We start from the raw sequence: 20,198 nt of genomic DNA, 5'->3' as shown, positions 1-20,198 counted from the left end.
GTGGAGTGCAGTCTGGTCCGGAGTCTAGGGGACCCGTGAGTGGCTTCTGACCTTGCACAAGCCGCTCTTGTACCAAACTTCAGTTTCCCGCCTCGAAAATAAAAAAAGGACAGACTGAGCTAGACTCGCCCTCCCAGCTCGGCACCCGGCGGGCCCGGCGGGGCGCGACCCTCCTCGGTGGGGACACACCCCCGCCCCCCGGGGAGGCGGGGCGGAGCCGGGGTGGGGCCTGGCGAGGGTCGGCGCGCCCGCCCCACCTGCCGCCGCTCACCTCTAGGCTGTAGTTGCCCCGGATGGCGGTGAAGTCGTCCAGGGCTTCGGCCGCGCTGCCCTCGTCCAGGTTCAGCTCCTGGCACAAGGCCTGCAGCGCCTCCCCGGCCGCGGCGACCACCGCCGCCCCCTCGGCGTGCGGGTCGTCCTCGAACATCGTCTCAGGCCCCGCGGGCTTCGCGACCAGGAGCCCCCGCTCCCTTCTCCCTCCTGGGCGCGCTTACCCACAACCCCCTGCGCCAAAAGCGCGCGAAAATCGCAGCTTCAGAACGACGCTTCTTCGAGGATCTGCATCCGCGTTCCCCCTCAAAAAAGTCCGTCTCTCCTCCAGGGCTCCCAGCGGACCCTCTTCGTAAACGGGATAAGAAGACGGACCTCGGGTCCTGAAAGAAGCCTGGACTTGGCCCTAGGCGGGCAACGGTGGGCACAGCCGGCGGGACAAAGTCGGAGCGGAGGGATCGACACTCCGCGCGCACAGTCTGCTGGGAGTTGTAGTCCATACCCTGCCCTGAAGCTGGCGGTGCCACCCTTGTCGAGGTGGCTCTTTCGCTTGGGTAGGGTTGGGCTATTGCGACGTGGTTTCGTTCATCGTAGGGAGAAAGCTCCTCTGTCCCGCCAACCCATGGGCCTGGTGTGTCACCTCTCCTTGGCACCAAACATAGTCTGAGTTAGGAGATGGCGGAGGGAACAGAAAAAAAGTGGTCCCTTGACAGCTGGGGGGCCTTGTTGGAGTCGGTGTCTCCTGCACCCAGTGAATGGTCCGTTTTAATGAAGTGTTGGTGAAGCAAGGGTATTATGGAACACCTCCACACGACTTCTTGATAGTAGGGGTCACCCCCCCCCCGTCTTCTTGATCGCTAAATGAGGCTTGACCTGGACTAAGAAATGCAGTAAGGGGTTCTCTTTTCAGCTCTCAACCCTGGGAACCGTCCCAGTAAAGTCCTTCCAAGCTGAGCAATGGCCTGAGCCAGGCCCCAAACACTCTACACCAGATCTTTGCTTGTCTGGCTCCTCATAGTTCGAGCTCAACTAAATGTTGCCTTCTTAGGCCATCCCTGAGCCCTGTATCTAAGATAGCTGACGTCACCCTCCACCTCACTGTTCTTCATAACACCTTATCACTATCTGAAATTGTCTTTGTTTATTCACTGGCTCTTTCTACTAAAATGTTCCTCCTAATTTGTTGCATGAGAACAGGGGTCTTCCTTTCATGTTCACTATATTCCAAAGTTTAGATTAGTGACTGGCTTGTAGTTGGTACTCAGTACGTAATTAGCATGGTGGGTCTGAAAAGTTAGCCCCCCTTTTTTTTTGTGATAGAGACAGAGACAGAGAGGGACAAACAGGAAGGGAGAGAGATGAGAAGCATCAATTCTTCATTGCGATTCCTTAGTTGTTCATTGATTGCTTTCTCATGTATGCCTTGACCAGGGGACTACAGCAGAGCAAATGACCCCTTGCTCAAGCCAGCAACGTTGGGCTCAAGCTGGTGAGCCTTGCTCAAACCAGATGAGCCTGCGCACAAGCCAGCAACCTTGAGGTTTTGAACCTGGGTCCTCCGCATCCCAGTCCGACACTATCCACTGTGCCACCGCCTGGTCAGGCGAGAGCCCATTGTTTCTTGAATGAGGGAAGGAGTCACCATAGGTGAAAATGGAAGACAGGTCCAAGTAGGTCACCCCTCATATGGCTCCACTAAAAGCTTGGATATTATCAGTGTGGATTTTTTTTTTTTTAATTTAATTGATTTTAGAGGGGAGTGAGGAGTAGGAAGCATCAACTCATAGTAGTTGCTTCTCATGTGCCTTGACTGGGCAAGCCTGGGGTTTCGAACCAGTGACTTCAGCATTCCAAGTCAACACTTTATCCACTGTGCCACCACAAGTCAGGTTATCAGTGTGGATTTTAATGAAAGATGGAGACGAATGATCAGTATGTGTTTTGGGCAGGTTTCTCTGGCTGCATGTGACAGATTTGATGGGGAAGAGACTAGAGATCTAGACTTGATAGTGCCTGAGGCAGAGGCCATGGAGCCATCCTCAGTCAGGGCCAACTCACTCCAATTGAGCCATGGCTGCAGGAGGGGAAGAGAGAGAGAGAGAAAGAAAGGGAGGGGAAGAGAAAGAGAAAGCAGATGGGCCCTTCTCCTAAGTGTCCTGACCAGGAATCGAATCTGTGATATTCACATGCCAGGCTGATGCTCTACCACTGGGCCAACTGGCCAGGGGGCTAGACTTTAAATTTATTTATTTATTTTAGATAGGAGGAGAGAGAGAGAAGTGGGGAGGAGCAGAAAGCACCAACTCCCATATGTGCCTTGACTGGGCAAGCCCAGAATTTCGAACTTCGACCTCAGCATTCTAGGTCTATGCTTTATTCACTGCGCCACCACAAGTCAGGGTGTTGTCTTATTATTGAATTGAAAGAGTCCTTTACATATTCTAGATCAGCACTGCCCAATAGTACTTTCTGCGATAGTGGAAATGTCCTATAATTCTGTAGTCCATGTGTCAGCAGGTGGCTGTTGGGCACTTAAAATGTGTCTAGTACAACTGAGAAAGTGGATTTTTATTTTTATTTTAAATTCAAATTTAAGTATTTACATATAGCTAGTATCTAAGATATTGAAAGGCACAGAACCAGACATAGCAAGAACTGACTCTCTCTATTTGAGATAATAATATCTAGGACACTAATGATAATAAGAGTAACCTATTGTGCATACTTCTTATGTTCAAAAGAGTTAAAAGCACAGATTATGGAATCAGACTGCCCGGGTTCAAATCTTTCAGTTTCCTTCTCTATAAAATGGAGTAACAGTACCCACCTCTCAAATGGTGATAAGTAGTAAATGAAATAGTGTACAGGAAAGCGCTTACTACACTCTCGGGCTATCCTGCTAACCCTCAATAAACGGAATTAGTTATTATTTAATTCTTACATAAGTCGCTTCCATCTTTGAGCCTGCTACTTTCCAATCTTCTAAACTGGCTAACATGCTCTTCAAAGAGTTATTATTAGGAGTCGCTGAGTCAACACAAATGGTTTGCAAGTTACAATAAATGCCACACATACGTCAGTTATTACCAACCGGAACAATCTTTGGAGGAAATTGCCATCATTCTCCAAAGGGAGGAAAAGCAAGAACAATAACTATCGAATAACAGCACTTACCCCCTTGACCCTTCCCATTTCTTTAAATTGGCCGGGCTACACACACGACTAAGTGACAATGATAACGACCAATCAGAAGGAGCCACGTCTCGGGCCCGCCCTGAAGCCTTGCCCAATAGAGTCGCGGTAGCGCCCGGAACAGAACCGTTGCGAGGTGGCCGGTTCCAAGTGGGCCCCGGCGCCGGGGGAAGCGGGCTTGCGCGCGAGGACCTTGGGGCTCTTTGCGCGCGAGGACCGGAATTCAAGCCGTGGCTACAGGAAGCGGCCCGGCCCAGGGGGACGGCGGGGGCCGACTTGTGCCTAGAGCCCATCTGAGCACGCGGAGCCTGCCGCGTGTCCCCGGCGTCCCCTCCGGCACGCTCCCGCAGCCACTTTCCCGGGCGGAAGTCAGCCTGCGTTTCGGGCCCTTCTGGGACCTGCTCGGAGGAATGGCGCTGCCGGGTGAGGTGCTGCGCAGGGTTCGACGGCGGGTCCCCGCGGACGGTACGCCTTGGCGAGTGGGCCGGCGCCTGCGGGAGGCTAGTGCTCGGCACTCGGCAGCCGGCCAGGCGGAGTCCCCTTCCTCTGCGGGACAGGGGCAGGGGCTCCAGCTCACTCGGGGGTCGAGGGGCCGACGGAGGGCTGTTGAGCGGGCGGGACTGCCGGGGACCTGCGGAGGGGTGGGTGTGGGTGCGGTGCCGTGCTACGGCCTACGGAAACCCCCGAGGTCCAGCCGGGGGAACCGCGGCGTGGTTACCCTAGATCCGGCTTCACTCATTCATTGGACTCGCGCGCGCTCCTGGGCCAGGCGGACTAGGAGTGAGCTTTTGGTCAAACCATCCGTTGGACCACAGTTTTCCTTTAAGTTGAAAAGGGAGAAATTATATATATATATCTATATCTATCTATCTATATATATATATCTCACCTCTCTGGGTGCTTAGGACATAAGTTCTGAAGTTTGATTTTCCGGGTGCAAAATTGCAGCCCGCCACGTATTTATTATGTGACGCCCCCCCCCCCCCATCCCACCGCAAGTTACTTAACCCCTGTGCACCTCAGTTTCTATCTGTAAAATGGACCGGTCACATTGTCTGCCTCGTAAATTGCTGTGATAAGTGAAAGAATCTCCGTGCATAGCTTAGAACAATACGCATCACTAACTGCACTCCAGTAAAAAAGCAGGATCGACTCACCACCACAACTTGGGAAATGTGTACTATTGTTATTTCCACTTGACAGACCGGAGGGAAGAGAGAATCCCAAGAAGGGAAGTATCTTGCCCAAGGTACCAAGGAATGTCAGTGGTTTACTGGCCCATTATTTAAGAAGTTGAGGGTAATGGAGGTGTTAAAAACAGACTTTGGATTCAAACTGCCTTCAGTTTGATTCTCAGCTAGTTTTCGGTCTTAGGGCAGGTAACGACTTCTGAATCTCAATTTCTTGGTTTGTAAGCTGTACTCACTTGGATGTTGAAGATTTAATAATTCTATACATGCAAGGTACTTAGCTTAGTATGGGCATAACCAACCCATGTTAAGTGTGCAGATTTTAGCTAGGAAAGTTAATTGTTATCATTAATGGGAGGGGGAAGGTTAGGATTCTGACACAGATGCTTTGTTAGGGGACTTTACAGGCTAGCTGGGAAAATGCTAGTCATTTTAGGTCCTAGTCATTCATGATCTTAAGATATTAAGAGCATAACATGTTCAAAAGGCACTGACTGGGGAGTTAGCACTAGTATCTTGACTTCTCATTCTCACACATCTTTCTATTCGTTACCAATTCTACCTTGAATTATGAATTTTAGCCAGACTGACCTCTCCTCCCAACCCTCTATATTAACTCATGTAAAACTTTTAAACCTGAGGAGTAGGTATTATTCTTAATCCCTTTTTACACTTGAAGAAACTGAAGCACAGGCTTGCCACATTGTAATTGTCGGCTGGCAGGCACATTGCGCAGAAATGACAGTTAGAGCCCTGACCGGCTGGCTCAGTGGTAGAGCATCGGCCTGGCGTGCAGGAGTCCTGGGTTAGATTCCCGGCCAGGGCACACAGGAGAAGTGCCCATCTGCTTCTCCAGCCCTCCCCCAATCCTTCCTCTCTGTCTCTCTCTTCCCCTCCAGCAGCCGAGGCTCCACTGGAGCAAAGTTGGCCCCGGGGCTGAGGATGGCTCTATGGCCTCTGCCTCAGGCGCTAGAATGGCTCTGGTCGTAACAGAGCAACTCTCCAGATGGGCAGAGCATCGCCCCCTGGTGGGCATGCTGGGTGGGTCCCGGTCGGGCTCATGCAGGAATCTGACTGCCTCCCTATTTTCAACTTCAGAAAGATACAAAAAAAAAAAAAGAAGAAATGACAGTAAGGATTTCACCTTGGCTCCAGGGGCCATGTTCCTTATTATTTTATAGTACTGGCTTGGGATCTAATCCAAGGGAGGGCTATTGGGGGGCTTCTTAAGGAAGAGATACTTGAACTGGAATCTGAAAGTAGAAATTAAGCAAAGTTTAAGTGGGGAAAAGCATGAAAAGGAACCGGTAGAGAAGAACATGACTCCTTAGAGGAGGCCAGAAAGCCACAGATGGAGGGAAGAGTGAGGATTCAGGGTTGGGTCTGTCCTGAGAGGCCCAGGAGTTGCTAATGTACTTGAAATGGGAATGGTGTGATGAGTCCTGTACTTTAGACACAGGGAGACTGCCCGCAGGACTGGCCTTCAGATAGTTGATGACAGTGACCACCAATTCCCCAAGACTTCTCTCTAATTTAAACCTCCCAGTTCCCTTAGCCTTCCTTACATGATTTGGTGGTTCCTTGACCTTGGTGGGCATCATCATGGGAACTCTGTATAGAACTTTGGAGTAGTATGGAGTGTGTTTAATAGTCATTTTCCCCCAAGGTTCAAGCGCTGTCTTCCTGTTGGCCCTGACAATCATAGCCAGTGCGCAGGCTCTGACGCCCATTCACTACCTCACCAAGCATGACGTGGAGAGACTGAAGGCTTCGCTGGACCGCCCTTTCGCTAGTTTAGAATCTGCTTTCTACTCCATTGTCGGACTCAGCAGCCTTGATGCCCAGGTCCCAGATGTAAAGGTAAGGCTCCTTTTTCTTGGTGGCTTTGTCCCTTTACTTTGTTCCTTTTGTGTACTTCATAACTACCTTTTGCTCATTTGAGGATAACCAAGATTAATATAATATAAAAATAGATCTATCAATCTGCCAGATTTTTAAAATCTAATACATGTTTAGGAACTTGTCAGGAGTTTTAACAGAGTATAACGAAGAGCAAGTCATAGATGCTCTGGAAACTTTTAATGCAGCTCTGAGTGGGACCGTACAATACCGCATTTACTTGTCACCTGCCCTTATCTGTGGCTATAAACAATAAAGGATTTCAAGATGGGGGTGCATCCGACTTATTAAATAGTCAGTGTCCCTGCATCACGTTTTGATGTGAACCTTTGATGATGAAAATGCATCATGATTAAAACCTTTCCTGGATTTAGGAACAGTCTTAAGTGTTACATTTCACTCACTATAGTAGCAAGGATAGCTCGGGCAAGAAATTGGGGCCAGGTTTCTCATATATAAGCTGTGTATTAATTTTCTATGGCTGCATAGCAAATACCATGTACTTAGCAATTTAACACAAGACTCATTTCTGAGTTGATAGTTTTGTGGGTCGGAAGTCCAGGCAGGCTTGGCTAGGCTCTCTGCTTAAGTTTCAGAGTCGAAATGCAGATGTTGGACAGACTGGGCTCTGACATGGAGGGAATGGGGAAGAATCTGCTTCAAGTTCCTCCAGGTTGTCGGCAGAAACCACTGCCTTGCGGTTATAGGTCTGAGGTTCCCATGTTCCTGCTGGCTTTCAGCTAAGGACTGCTCTCTGCTTCTCAGTGTCACCCACATTTCTTCTTACATGACCCCTCCCCATCTAAATCAGTAATAGCATGTTGAGTCCTTCTTACTCTTCAAAAATTTAACTTCTCTGCCGCCACCAGCCCGAAGAACTTTCTGTTATTAAAGGGTTTACCTGTGTAGGTCAGGCCTGCCTGGATAATCTCTGAATTTTAAGGTCACCTAACTTGGGGCTTTAATCCCCCTGCAAAGTCCCTTCAGAGCAGTTTCTAAATCTGTGTTTAAATGAATGACCAGTGGATGGAAACCTAACGATGGCATCTTTTGAGTTCTGCCTCTCCTTTCTTGTTTTAGCATAGAAACGACCCAAATTTCAGTGGCTTATGACAAAAGCTTATTTTTTGCTCATATTATATGGCCCTCATGGGTCAGCTGGGACTTTGTTCCAGAACAGATCATTTTTAGTGGTCCCTTGGGAGGTAGAGGTTGTATAGCTCAGACTCTGCAGCCAAGCTGCCTGAGTTAGATAGAATTTTAGCTCCTCTAATAAGAGCTGAGTGACCTTGGACAAGTTACTTTGCCTCTTAGGCCTCAGTCTCCCCCCCCCCCCATAAACTTAAGGTAATAAGACCTAGTGGATAGGTCCTTTAATTAAATAAGAAATGCACAGAGTGCTAGCGAGGAGTTTCTCTGTTTTGTGGGGACTAACAATGGACACCCAGGAGGACGTCCGACTCCTAAAGGAGCAGCCAATGATATATATCTGTGGAGACTGTCACAGAGAAAATGAAATAAAATCCAGGGGTCCAATCAGATGCAAAGAATGTGGACACAGAATAATGTACAAGAAAAGGACTAAAAGATTGGTGGTTTTTGATGCTCGATGAAACATGGACAACAGAGGAATATCGTTCGCGTTTGGATTTACTGTTAATGTTGTATAGCTTTTGATTAGTGTACTTATCCTATAAATATAACTATACACATGATTTCTCCTATGAATATAACTATACACATGATTCCATTTTAAGAAACACATTTACATGTCTTATTTTTTAATTTTTTTTTTTTACAGAGAGAGAGTCCAGCTCAGAGAGAGGATAGATAGGGACAGACAGACAGGAACGGAGAGAGATGAGAAGCATCAATCATTAGTTTTTCATTGCGACACCTTAGTTGTTCATTGATTGCTTTCTCATATGTGCCTTGACCGTGGGGCTACAGCAGACCGAGTAACCCCTTGCTGGAGCCAGTGACCTTGGGTCCAAGCTGGTGAGCCTTGCTCAAACCAGATGAGCCCGCGCTCAAGCTTGCGACCTCCAGGTCTCGAACCTGGGTCCTTTGCGTCCCAGTCTGACACTCTATCCACTGCACCACCGCCTGATCAGGCCATTTATGTGTCTTTTAATTGTTTACATAAATAAACTTGTTTGATTAAAAAAAAAAGAAATGCACATAAAGCATTTGAACAGTACTTGACACATTTTAGGTGTTAATCATTGTTTGGGGCCTCAGTTTTATTGATGAACACCAGATGGCAGCAAAGCACAGGATTTAAGCTAACCCACAATTCTACAGAAAGGACTTGATTAGCTTTTCTAGTGTAGATCCCTAATTTGTGCAGTGTGAAATGTTTTGTCTCTTTCCTTTCCCTGTTTGGTTCCTTTCAAACTTCTGGTTTCAATTCATTTGCTTTGAGACTCAGTAAAGTCTATTCATTAAGGTTTTCTTTTTTAAAGCTTTTTGGTTGAAGTAGCACGTGCACACCGTAAGATGTCAGATTACAGCTGTCAGCAAAGAGCAGAATCCATTGCATGGCTCCCCTTGCCTCACTCCCAGTCCTGCTCCCTGGAAGCACCCACTTTTAACTACTTTTATTACCTTTGCATTTTGAATAGCTGAATTTATGTTACCTCAACCATAATACTTAACGATATCACAATTAAATGATGTTTCCTGGAGTTGGACATACTATAGATCGCTGGGGTTTTATGTGTCCCCTGTGTGCCAGGCACTGCGATGCGGGTTCAGCAAGTTTCTGGCCTCAGGTGACGAGTGACTGGGAGGGTGTTGGTACAGTATGGTGAGTGCTTGGGGGGGCGCTTCGGTGGGGGAACAGCTGGCCTGGCAGTGAAGACTCTCTGGAATCAGTGGAAGAGGTGACATCTGAGCAGAGATGAAGATAAGGCTGGGTTTGGCAGATGAGAAGGACAAGAGCTAGGTGCTCCTGGCGGGGGGCGTGGCGGGGTCAGACACGTAAATGGCGAGAGCCCGGTATCTCCAAGGAGCGGGTGGAGTTTGAGGTTGGAGGTGGGGGTGTGAGGAAGCTGGCACGTAGAGTACGGGTTGGTCAGGAGTACACCTCCCGCTGCGTCAGAAGCCTTCTGTCTTGTTCTGAGGGTAATTATAAGGAACCAATCAAGGGTTTTAATAGCAAATTTAGGTGGTGACATGTATTTTGTGAAGCTCACTCTTGAAGCAGCATGTGGGTAGGTTGCACGGCTTGAGACCAGTTAGGAGACGAGAAATGCAAGGGCCTGAACGAAGGCAGTGAGAGAAGCAGAGGGCGGGGATTGGGTTTGAGGAACACGAGGAGATAGACGCTGTAGGCTTGGGGGTAAGGGAAGAGTTCAGGCTGAGTCCCAGGTCTCTGCTGTGGGGAATTGGGTGCATGGTGATGCCCATCCATGAGCTGGGAAGTCCAGGTGAAGAAATAGTAGGTTTCAAGCTCATTTTGGATGCATTCAACCTGACTTAGCTTTGTAGACATCTAAGTGGAGACCCTAGTACAGCTGGAATCAAAGGAGCCACTTGGCCACTTACCAGCTTTGTCACCTTCACTGGATTGCTTACCAACTCGAAGCCTCAGCTTCTTTTTCTGTTAAGTGGGGATGATACACTCTACCACGGGTCCTTGTTCATTAAAAGGAAGAGCATCTCAAACACCCAGCAAAGGTCATAACCAGAGCAGGCAGCTCGGGGAGTGGCTTCTTTCCTTCCTCTCTAGGATTTACAGGGACCAGACTTCCTTCAGGTTTGTCACTCCGTCTCTGAAGTCAGCAATTTCGAGTAATGCAGTGTTCTATGGAAAATACCTCTTAAAAAAGGAAATCTTGTGTAGCTCATACTTTAAGCTAGCATATAGATTGCTTAGAATTTTGTCATAAAAAAAAATAGATTCTCGCCTGACCAGGCGGTGGCACAGTGGATAGAGCGTTGGACTGGGATGCATAAGACCCAGGTTCGAGACCCCGAGGTCGCCAGCTTGAGCGCGAGCTCATCTGGTTTGAGCAAAAGCTCACCAGCTTGAACCCAAGGTCGCTGGCTCCAGCAAGGGGTTACTCGGTCTGCTGAAGGCCTGCGGTCAACGCACATATGAGAAAGCAATCAATGAACAACTAAGGTGTCGCAATGAAAAACTAATGATTGATGCTTCTCATCTCTCTCCATTCTTGTCTGTCTGTTCCTGTCTATCCCTCTTTCTGACTCTCTCTCTGTCTCTGTAGAAAAACAAAACAAAAAACAACAACAACAAAATAGATTCTCTTCCAGTCACCATTTATATCACCACTTATCACTGATATTTCCCCTCCTTTTTAGAAAGCATGCACCTTCATTAAAGCAAACCTCGACCCCAGCAATGTGGACTCCCTGTTCTATGCCGCCCAGTCCAGCCGGGTCCTCTCGGGGTGTGAGGTGAGTCCAGCTTCCTACATTTGTATTTACTTAAATTGTCAATATGTGTTTGGGGGATTTCTTTTGAGAGAGAAAGAAACATTGATTTGGTGTGCCACTCATTTATTCATTCATTGGTTGATTCTTATTTGTGCCCTGACCAGACTTCCAGCCCACAACCTTGGTATATTGGGTTGTTATCCTATCAAACTGGCCATCGGCCAGGGCTCAGATTTTTTTTTATTTTAAACAATAAAGATCCATTAATGAGAATGGAATTCTATTTTTATTTTTATTTTTTTTAAGGAAAAGTAGTTTAATTTCCCCTGAGTTTTTACTTTTCATTAATTTTAAATACCTTTTCCCTATACTTGCCTCTCTTTTGGAAAGCCTTGATTTTTTCTCCATCTCCCTTTAACATTTAAAGATATTCAAAGTAAAGAATGCCCCACACCAGTTTTCTGGAAACCCATTTTATTGAACATAGGATAACCAGGTAAGTAAACAAGTGACTTGCAGAATCCTTTCAAGCATTACGTTAAGGTTTTAAAAACGTTTAATTTAGTGTCTGAGGAGTTGAGGGGGAACGATCATGTACCAGGTGCTGGGGTGACTTGGGCAGTTGCTCCGCATGCCAGCTTTGGCATGCCGGCCCCTGACTGCCAGCACCTGCTCTCCAACTCTGTGTCTGCCAATCCTTTCCTAGATCTCTATTTCGAATGAGACCAAAGACCTGCTTCTGGCAGCTGTCAGTGAAGACTCGTCCGTGACCCAGATCTACCACGCGGTTGCGGCCCTGAGCGGCTTTGGCCTCCCCTTGGCTTCCCAGGAAGCACTCAGCGCCCTTACCGTGCGCCTCAGCAAGGAAGAGACCGTGCTAGCGTGAGTCATCACCTCTAGGGCGTCTCAGGCTCCGCTTCGGTCGGGTACTCCTGAGCGGGCTCATCCACCGGTTCAGCAAATATTTTCCAGGCACCTGTTATGTGCCAGGTGCTCTGCTAGGTTCTACCAGACATACAGTTGCCCTGGGACAGGTAGGGTCCCTGTCCTCATGCAGCTCATGAGAAAAGGTCTTCTCCAAGCTGCTCAAGCAGAAGGCACACACTGAGTCAGAGCAAGAACACGGCCGCAGAGAGACAACGTTGCCCTTCGAGGTTAGAGACTGAAGCAAGGGTCGGTGACGACTGAGGGAAACTGAGGCCAGTGAGCCACGAGGCTGTTCTGTTCTTGCTGAGGCTCGGCCAGGCACAGGGAGCCGTCAGCAGTGGAGGCTCTGCACTGAAGGAGGGCTTACGGGGTCCCTTGAAGTAGTGAGAGATCGTACCCGGTGGGAGAGGGGAGTGCTCGGGGGGAGAATATTCTAGGAGTCAGATTCTGCGGCTCTGCAGATGGCGGAGGTGAAGCAGGAGCACCTTACAGGAAAAGCACTCTGAGCAACTTTCCTGGTTATTATCAATTTAATGTCACTGACTTAACACATTTACTAAACTTTAAAGTGATAGCGTATATAGATTTTTAAAACACTGAAGCTCGTCATTTAAAACAGTACATGTGTTTCTCGTTTTCTCTGTGCCCCCCATTTAATGGCAGCCCCTGCAGGAGAGTGGAGCCCTGGACTCTTGCTGATTGTCTAGCAAGAGGCTGTGACATTAACTCCCCATTGCAGAGTAGTTGAATTGTTTCCCAAGGTGGTGTTTGTTTGTTTTGTGTATGTGGTTTTTGTTTATTTTTGTTTTTTGCTAAGAACCAGAATATTTCTAAATTTGAAGCTCTGCTGAAGGCAGGGTTCAGTCATTTGATGTTCTCTTCGTCTCTCTCGCTCCCAATTTATATTCACATGGCCAGTAATCGGTGACTTTGGGGCTGATACTCTTTCCAGGGCTGATGTTTTGTACATATATATATATATATATTTTTTTTTTTTAAATTTATTGGTTTGAGAGAGAGAGAAAAACTTCAATTTGTTGTTTATGAGTTCATTGGATGATTCTTGTATGTGCCCTGACTGGGGATCGGACCCACAACCTTGGTGTACTGGGACGATGCTCACTGAATACCTGGCCAGGGCTTGGTACATATTTTGTCCAGTGCTTGGCCCTTGTCCTATTGTTTCAGGTTACTTTATTTTGATCTCATAATTTCTTATAGAATGCCTCCCCAGTCACGACCATCAGTGATGCCGCCTTCTATAGAAAAATCTTTCCATTTCCCTCTGGGCAAAAAGGAGAATCTGTCTTCTTAAAACGCTGGAACAGGAAAAAGTACAAAGCCTGACCTGTGGTGGCACAGTGAATAAAGTGTCGACCTGGAATGCTGAGGTCACCGATTCAAAACCCTGAGCTTGTCTGGTCAAGGCACATATGAGAGTTGATGCTTCCTGCTCTTCCCCCTTTCTTCTCTCCCCCCCGCCCCCAAATAAAATTAAAGTCTAAAAGGAAAAAGTACAGAGAAAATACATTCATTTTGGAGTCAATTATACTTGGGTTTGAACACTAGTTATGTTCCCTTTCTGCTGTGTGATATTGGGCTTGTTACTAACCTCTCTGTGCCTCATATGTAAAATAAGACCAACCAGTAATCCTTACATGGTAGAACAAAGGTCAGGATACAGTGATATAATAACACATGAAGAGCCTAGTGCAGTGCCTGGTTCTTAGTGGGCATGCAACAAATGGAGTTCCTTCTCTCCTAGAGCACTCTCCTAGGGAGCTGATCACTTCTGTGGTTGTATTGCAGTTATTTCTGTATTAGATTGTAAGCATCTTTATTTGTGGTGCATAGAGCCTGGCATGTGATTGGTGTCCAACAAAGAGTTAATGAAGGCTGATGCTGTGCTTTTGTATTTTGATTCTCTTATAGAAAGATTGCAGGTCTAAGGAGCACACACTTGGGCTCCGATAGAACTCTATTCAAATAGAGCATATTCAACACACACACACACACACACACACACACACACACACAACCGCCACCCCAAACCTCAGTGTTTTCATATCTAAAGCAGAGAATGGTGTCTGTCTCATAGGGGTATTGTGACAACCCAACTAGTAGGATACCTTATATGATATTATACTAATTTGCCTTATTTAATGAAATCTAGCATAAATTAGAATGCTTCTAAATGAGCCTTGTACATGTAAGTGAATGTATTCTAGGAAATGAATGTTCATAAGCTTGTCTAGAATGGGAAAAAATTATTTGTAGGTTTGAATGAATCATCTGAAAAGATGCCATTGTGGTCTCCCATAACACAATTTCTTTGAATCATCTGCTGAGACTGGATCTGCCTTCTTGGTGTTTGAATACAGTACTTGGGAAGGAAAGAAATTGCTGCCTGGGGAATAAGTAATTACAGCTAGTGACAAAACTTTTCAAATGCTTAGTGGTTTAATTTCATTCTACGAACTTCTGAGGTTGTTACCAGCATGATGCTCACTTGTTCCAAAAAAAGAGAAAAGTGGAATTTTAATTGAAAAGTTCTTTCTAGGGTATCCTTGCAGTCTTTTCCGGGCTCAGCAGTTATCATGGGCAGATGTGGGGGTTGTTTTTTTTTGATGTGGGGTTTTTTATCTTGTTTGAAAATCCAGGCTTCATTTTCTCCAGTGCAATATAGCAACAGGCATCCCGTAGGAGCTGTTCAATACTCCAGAACTTCCCTCCCCGTGAATTGTGACTCCTCTGTTTTCCAACTTGTCATCTTAATAGAACTAGTTTTCCGTGGAGAGAATCTAAATTGTTGTGATCTTAATGAAAGCAAACAAAGTCTCACTCCATGCTCCCCAACACATTGACTTAGTAAATGGTGCTTTTACACCAAGGGCCCGTCTCCTTTCTCGGGAACCAGGAAATATCCAGAGTAGGTAAATCCATGGAGACAGAATGCAGAATGGTGGTTGCCAGGGGCTTGAGGGTGGGCCTGGGGTGGCAGAATGGGAAGAAACTCCTTAATTTTTATTTTAGATTAATGGGAATGTTTTGGAACTAGACAGAAGTGATTGTACAACATTGTGAAATACACTAAATGCCACGGAACTGTTCACTATCAAATGGCTGATTTTGTTATGTGAACTTCAATCAATTTGTTAAATATCTCTCTCTATATATATGAGTGAGGGTTATTGGTTATAGCATTATATGATCTTGTAAAACATTTAATGTTTCTCAATTGGACATTAAGTTGACAAGTTGGACATAACTATGATATATCTAAGCAATGAAATGCTATGTCATTGTTAATAAGAATGAAGTACATTTATATGTACTCATGGAAAGGTGTATACAATATATTATTAAGTTGACCCTGGCTGGTTGGCTCAGCAGTAGAGCATAGGCCCAGGTTCGATTCCCGGCCAGGGCACACAGGAGAAGCACCCATCTACTTTTCCACCCTTCCTCCTCTCTTTTCACTCTCTCTCTCTCTTCTCCTCCCACAGCCAAGGCTCCACTGGAGCAATGTTGGCCCTGGCGCTGAGGATGGCTCCATGACCTCTGCCTCAGGCACTAGAATGGCTCCGGCCACAATGGAACAACACCCCAAATGGGCAGAGCATCACCCCCTGGTGGGCATGCCCAGTGGATCCTGGTCAGGCACATGTGGGAGTCTGTCTGACTGCCTCCACGCTTCTAACTTCAGAAAAATACCCCCCCCAAATATATATTATTAAGTTAAATAAGTTGGAAAATAGTTATCTTTATTGGTAGGGTTTACAGAAATCTAAACTTCTTTAATAATGTATTGTTTGAATATTTTATAAATATATACTTTTATGATCAGAAATTAATACTAGGAAAAGAAAGAAACTAGACTCCAGTTTTGGTTTTTTTGTGTGTTTTTTTAAGATTTTTATTTATTCATTTTAGAGAGGGGAGAGAGAGACAGAGAAGGGAGAGAGAAGGGGGGAAGAGCAGGAAGCATCAACTCCCATATATGCCTTGAATAGGCAAGCCCAGGGTTACAAACAGATGACCTCAGTGTTCCAGGCAATGCTTGATCCACTGCCACCACAGGCCAGGCTGACTTCAGTTTTGGAACCGAATCTTTTATTTCTTTTACCTTTACTTCATGCCTGAAGGATGAGTGACTTTCGGGTCACCCAGCAGGACGCCGAAAGCACAAACACTGGCCATTGAACACGTGTTAACCGAACACTTGCTGCTCATGTTGCATTACTATGGTTTCAGAAAAGTTGCTCCAAGTTTTACCGTGTAATCTGCAGATGTAGGTTCTATGATATTTTTTTGGTCTTAGAGTAAGAAAAGTAAAAACTTCACAGGCAGCCATCTTCTGCCCAATAGACCTTGGTCAAATTGAATCCTGTTCCGCCTAAGAGTCTCTCTGTTTTATACCTAATCTCGTCTCAGTGTTCTGTATGCGGTGCCAGTAGGAACAAAACAGGTTTCCAGAGGGCGCTGAACCTGTGCTCCCTCTCTTCTCGGTGCCCGCAGTCCTTGTGGGTCCTGTTGCATGGACTGCCTCCTTTCTAGCTGTACTGAACTTCATAATGTACTGGCCTCTGTCTCACCTTTCCCAAGATTGTAAATAAGCTCCCTAAAGGCTGAGATTGTCTTATACTTCTAAAGAATAGGAGTGAGCTGTCTGTGGGGGTGTCCCAGGACAGGAGGGAGTGAGGCGATGAGGAGCCGGGCCACTCATTCGAGTTCTGCTGCTTACCTTCCAGAACAGTCCAGGCTCTGCAGACGGCATCCCACCTGTCCCAGCAGGCTGACCTGAGGAGCGTTGTGGAGGAGATTGAGGTGTGAATTTACTTTGCCAAAGGAATTTCCCAGCTCCCGTCTTCGAAACTCTCTGGAAGAGCCTTGCTGATGGACGTGCGTGGTCTGTTATAGCCAGTTACGTCTCTTCACGCGTTCATGGCACGCTCGTGTCCCTTGTGTCACAGGGAGTGCTTGTTAGGCCTTTTGTAGGTACAGTTTTATAGTCCACAGATTTTTTTTTAGAGCCTGAAAAGCCTGAAATTCAAAAAGTTTTTCTACCTCTTATTACTTGGTAATCTCAGGCAATATCTGAGCCTCAATTTCCTTTAATGGTGGTTGTAGGAACAAGAGATTCTAAAGTGCCCAGTGGATAATATGTGCTCAGCAAGGGGTCTCGGTGGTTTTATTGCTGCTCTGTCCTTTCCAGTGCCCAGGACCTCCTGCTGCTCAGACTGCTCTCATGTAGGACATAGCCAGTAGTGACAGGCAGCCCTGACAGTGTCATCACTGCCTGCTCCATAGGCACATGAGCTGCCCTGTCATGTTGCCCAGGAGAGTAGAATGTTGTCTCTCTTCATCCTTAGAGCATTTAATAAGAAGGAGAAATGCTCAGTAGTTTGTGTCCAGATGGATGGCCAGGGAATCCGTCTGTGCCATGATGCTTCCTGGGTGCACTGCGGCCTAGGCCTTGGACTGCTGCCCAGGGCGGCTGGTGCCTTCAGTGCCATGATCCCTGGGCTTGGACTTGACTCCGTTGGGTAAGGGAGGGCACACTCACAGAGCTGCAGAAGACACTGTTCCCCTCAGATGCCTGAACGACATAGTCTACTCATCACCTAAGCACCTTTTTTTCAGAAATACTAAGTGGCTGAGATGGTCTCCAGATTTAGAGTGAGATTTCTAAAAATCTATCTGCATTGGGGTGACAGCAGTGTGTGTGTGTCTCATTTTTGTTGTCACTTGACTTCCAACGTGCTTGCATTTTGTTATGACAGGACCTCGTTGCCCGCTTGGATGAACTGGGAGGTGTGTATCTTCAGTTTGAAGAAGGACTGGAAACAACAGCATTATTTGTGGCCGCCACCTACAAGCTCATGGACCATGTGGGGACCGAGCCATCCATCAAGGAGGTGCCTAGCTAACAGTTCTTAGGAGTGAACCCCAAAGGGGTTGTTGACTTGATCTGCTCAGGATAGCTGTTTTCAGAGAGGGCTGTTCAGTTAGCCTTGGATAGAGTCCGTCTCTGTGTTGGGTTAGGTATTGAGAATGAGAACTAGAAAGATGTAATAGTGACTGTCCTTGAGAAACTGGTTGTCAGTGGATAGACACGTTAACAGACTTTTATTCACACTTGCTGTAAACGGGGTGGATATGTCATAAGGGAGTGTGACCAGGAGGCCTTGCCTCACCTCCCCTTTTCCTGATAAATCCTGCTTATCTCATGAATGCTGTCCACATTTGTGGCCCATGCCAATCCTGTTCTCCCTCTCGCCTCAGTTAGCAGTGGCTGAATCTTAGCTAATCTTTGTTGATTGGCATGGTTCACTAAGAGGCTTGTGCGTCTGCCAGACATCCACCAGGGGTTAATTCTTTTCTCCTGTTTCAAGAGGAGCTTGGAAACTGAAGGAACCTTCAGTTGGAATGTGTATGGGAAGTCTTGGAGTAGGACCCTCTTTGTACTCCTTTTTTGTGGAAAGGTTACCACCCTTGATATAAAGGACTTAAAATACAAGCTACTGTGTTTTAGGAGGAAAGATTTGGATTTCAAGTTAGAACTTTCATTTATTTTGTGTATTAGGAGTTCTGTGTTGAGTTTTTTTAAGTCAACAGTAAATAATAATCTGTCTTGGGTAATTTGAATTAATTTCATATTTTCTACAGAGGATATGACCTAATAATTTATAATGAATCCTACACTTCATCCCAAGTGTAGGAGGTCTAGAGATAGCCTAGTGTCTTTTAATTTCTGTTTTAGGTTAAAGTGCAAAAATGGGTCGTAAGGCACCGATCATTTAGGGACTCATTCATACATAGTACGTTAGATGAATTGGCAATATTCTTTGTATACAACTGACACTTTTTCTTGTTTTATTCCTAAGCTTCTCGTTAGCAGGTATTTGAATGGAGTAATTTTGCTGTCACTGCTTTTGACATAACTGTTCTGGCGAACAGTTACCCATTTTAACCTGTCAACAACTTAGTGATAGAAAAATGTAATAGGCACAATTAAAGAAAATTATTTCATGTCGACTGTGAATAACACTTGTCAGGAACAAGGGAGCTTTTTTGTTAGATGGTAGATTTTAAAAACAAAACTGATTGAAATGGAAAATGTTTCCTCCTGAGTAAACAACCTCCAGAATTTTAATAATGCCTTTTAGATTCCACTTTTTTAAAAAATTGCTTTCAATTTTTCTCTAAGCAGCCCATTAGTTTTAAATGGAGAGTTATTTTAGTTTCTTTCTAATGTATATTTTGGCTGTAAGGCTTGGTCTTGTAAATAGACTTAGTGCCAGTGTTCTGCTCAGAGGGGGGCTGGGAGGGGGCTGCTCAGCTGGGAGGGGGGTGGAATCAGGAGAGCACATTGTGGGAAGGACTTTGGAGACAAACCGACCTACACGTCAGTTTTGGTCTTGCTGCCCTTTTTTTTTCTCTCTCTGTTATAACTTGTAGGAGTTACTTAACCTCCTTTAGGCTCAGTTTTCTCATTTGAAAAACATAGATAGTATCAGTTTTTTCAGGGTTTTTGCTAAGATTGTGAGTTAATGTACACAAACTACCTGTCCCAGTGCCTGGCGCTTACAGGTTACTGTTACATGTATTTTATACTTCCGTATCTCAGTAGTTACCTGGAAGTACCTTGCATTTGTCTAGTAAGCATTCAGTAAATGGTTGATAAATAAATGCATTCATATCAGTTTTGCTAGAAGCTGGAAAAAAACAAACAACCAAATCCAAGTTTTGAACTTAAATGCAGAATATTCGTGTGCCCCCACCCCACCCCGCTCTCCCACCCCTGGCTTACCAATCCGGATTGATGGCTAGAAGACTTTCCGGTGAGCACTTAGATGGGGAATGACTTGAGCCAGGTGGGGGGGGAGGGCTGGCTCTCACAGCTTCCTGCTGGAGGAAGATCTCAGCTGCATTTCCCTCTCTTTCAGGACCAGGTCATCCAGCTAATGAACACGATCTTTAGCAAGAAGAACTTTGAGTCGCTCTCGGAAGCCTTCAGTGTGGCCTCCGCCGCCGCTGCACTCGCCCAGAATCGCCACCACGTGCCCGTTGTGGTTGTGTCCGAGGGCTCTCCTTCTGACACTCAGGAACAGGCAGTCCTGCGGGTATGGCCTCCACGCGCAAAACGTGCTGCCCTGCTGTCGTGTCCAGTGTAGGGCGACTGCCGCACAGCCGATTGTCCCCCATGAGGACACCCATGAACGGAGAGCAAGGCTCATTCCCTTAGCCTGGTATTCAGACTAAGGACTGCTGGGTTAGCTAGTCCCCGAAACTCTCCAGTCTATCAAAAGACGTGCT

General features: G+C 46.3%; 2 protein-coding genes and 1 pseudogene across 7 annotated transcripts in view; 2 read left to right on the top strand and 1 right to left on the bottom strand.

Moving 5' to 3' along the window:
- The window catches only part of RBL1 (RB transcriptional corepressor like 1), a 54,755-nt gene extending 54,168 nt beyond the window's left edge, over positions 1 to 587 (bottom strand). For 2 of the 4 annotated variants that reach the window (XM_066235716.1, XM_066235717.1), the window contains exon 1: positions 272 to 587. In XM_066235716.1, coding sequence (XP_066091813.1) covers positions 272 to 427 — 156 coding nt within the window. In that variant the 5' untranslated portion in view covers positions 428 to 587. The remainder of the gene's footprint in view (positions 1 to 271) is intronic. The other 2 variants (XM_066235718.1, XM_066235719.1) reach the window with 1 other exon arrangement.
- A 3,001-nt stretch (positions 588 to 3,588) lies between these two features.
- The window catches only part of RPN2 (ribophorin II), a 42,169-nt gene continuing 25,559 nt past the window's right edge, over positions 3,589 to 20,198 (top strand). Inside the window, exons 1-7 of one of the 3 annotated variants that reach the window (XM_066234557.1) lie at positions 3,589 to 3,885; positions 6,319 to 6,512; positions 10,878 to 10,973; positions 11,659 to 11,834; positions 16,631 to 16,706; positions 17,663 to 17,797; positions 19,829 to 20,005. In XM_066234557.1, coding sequence (XP_066090654.1) covers positions 3,873 to 3,885; positions 6,319 to 6,512; positions 10,878 to 10,973; positions 11,659 to 11,834; positions 16,631 to 16,706; positions 17,663 to 17,797; positions 19,829 to 20,005 — 867 coding nt within the window. In that variant the 5' untranslated portion in view covers positions 3,589 to 3,872. Of the gene's footprint in view, positions 3,928 to 6,318; positions 6,513 to 10,877; positions 10,974 to 11,658; positions 11,835 to 16,630; positions 16,707 to 17,662; positions 17,798 to 19,828; positions 20,006 to 20,198 lie in introns of all 3 variants that reach the window. The other 2 variants (XM_066234556.1, XM_066234558.1) reach the window with 2 other exon arrangements.
- On the top strand, positions 7,961 to 8,208 carry LOC136308584 (DNA-directed RNA polymerases I, II, and III subunit RPABC4 pseudogene; annotated as a pseudogene).

The sequence above is a fragment of the Saccopteryx bilineata genome, chromosome 6 (genome assembly GCF_036850765.1).
Source record: "Saccopteryx bilineata isolate mSacBil1 chromosome 6, mSacBil1_pri_phased_curated, whole genome shotgun sequence".
Lineage (NCBI taxonomy): Eukaryota > Metazoa > Chordata > Mammalia > Chiroptera > Emballonuridae > Saccopteryx > Saccopteryx bilineata.
Note: the sequence above shows the minus strand (reverse complement) of the source record. Positions and strands in the feature narration are given on the sequence as shown.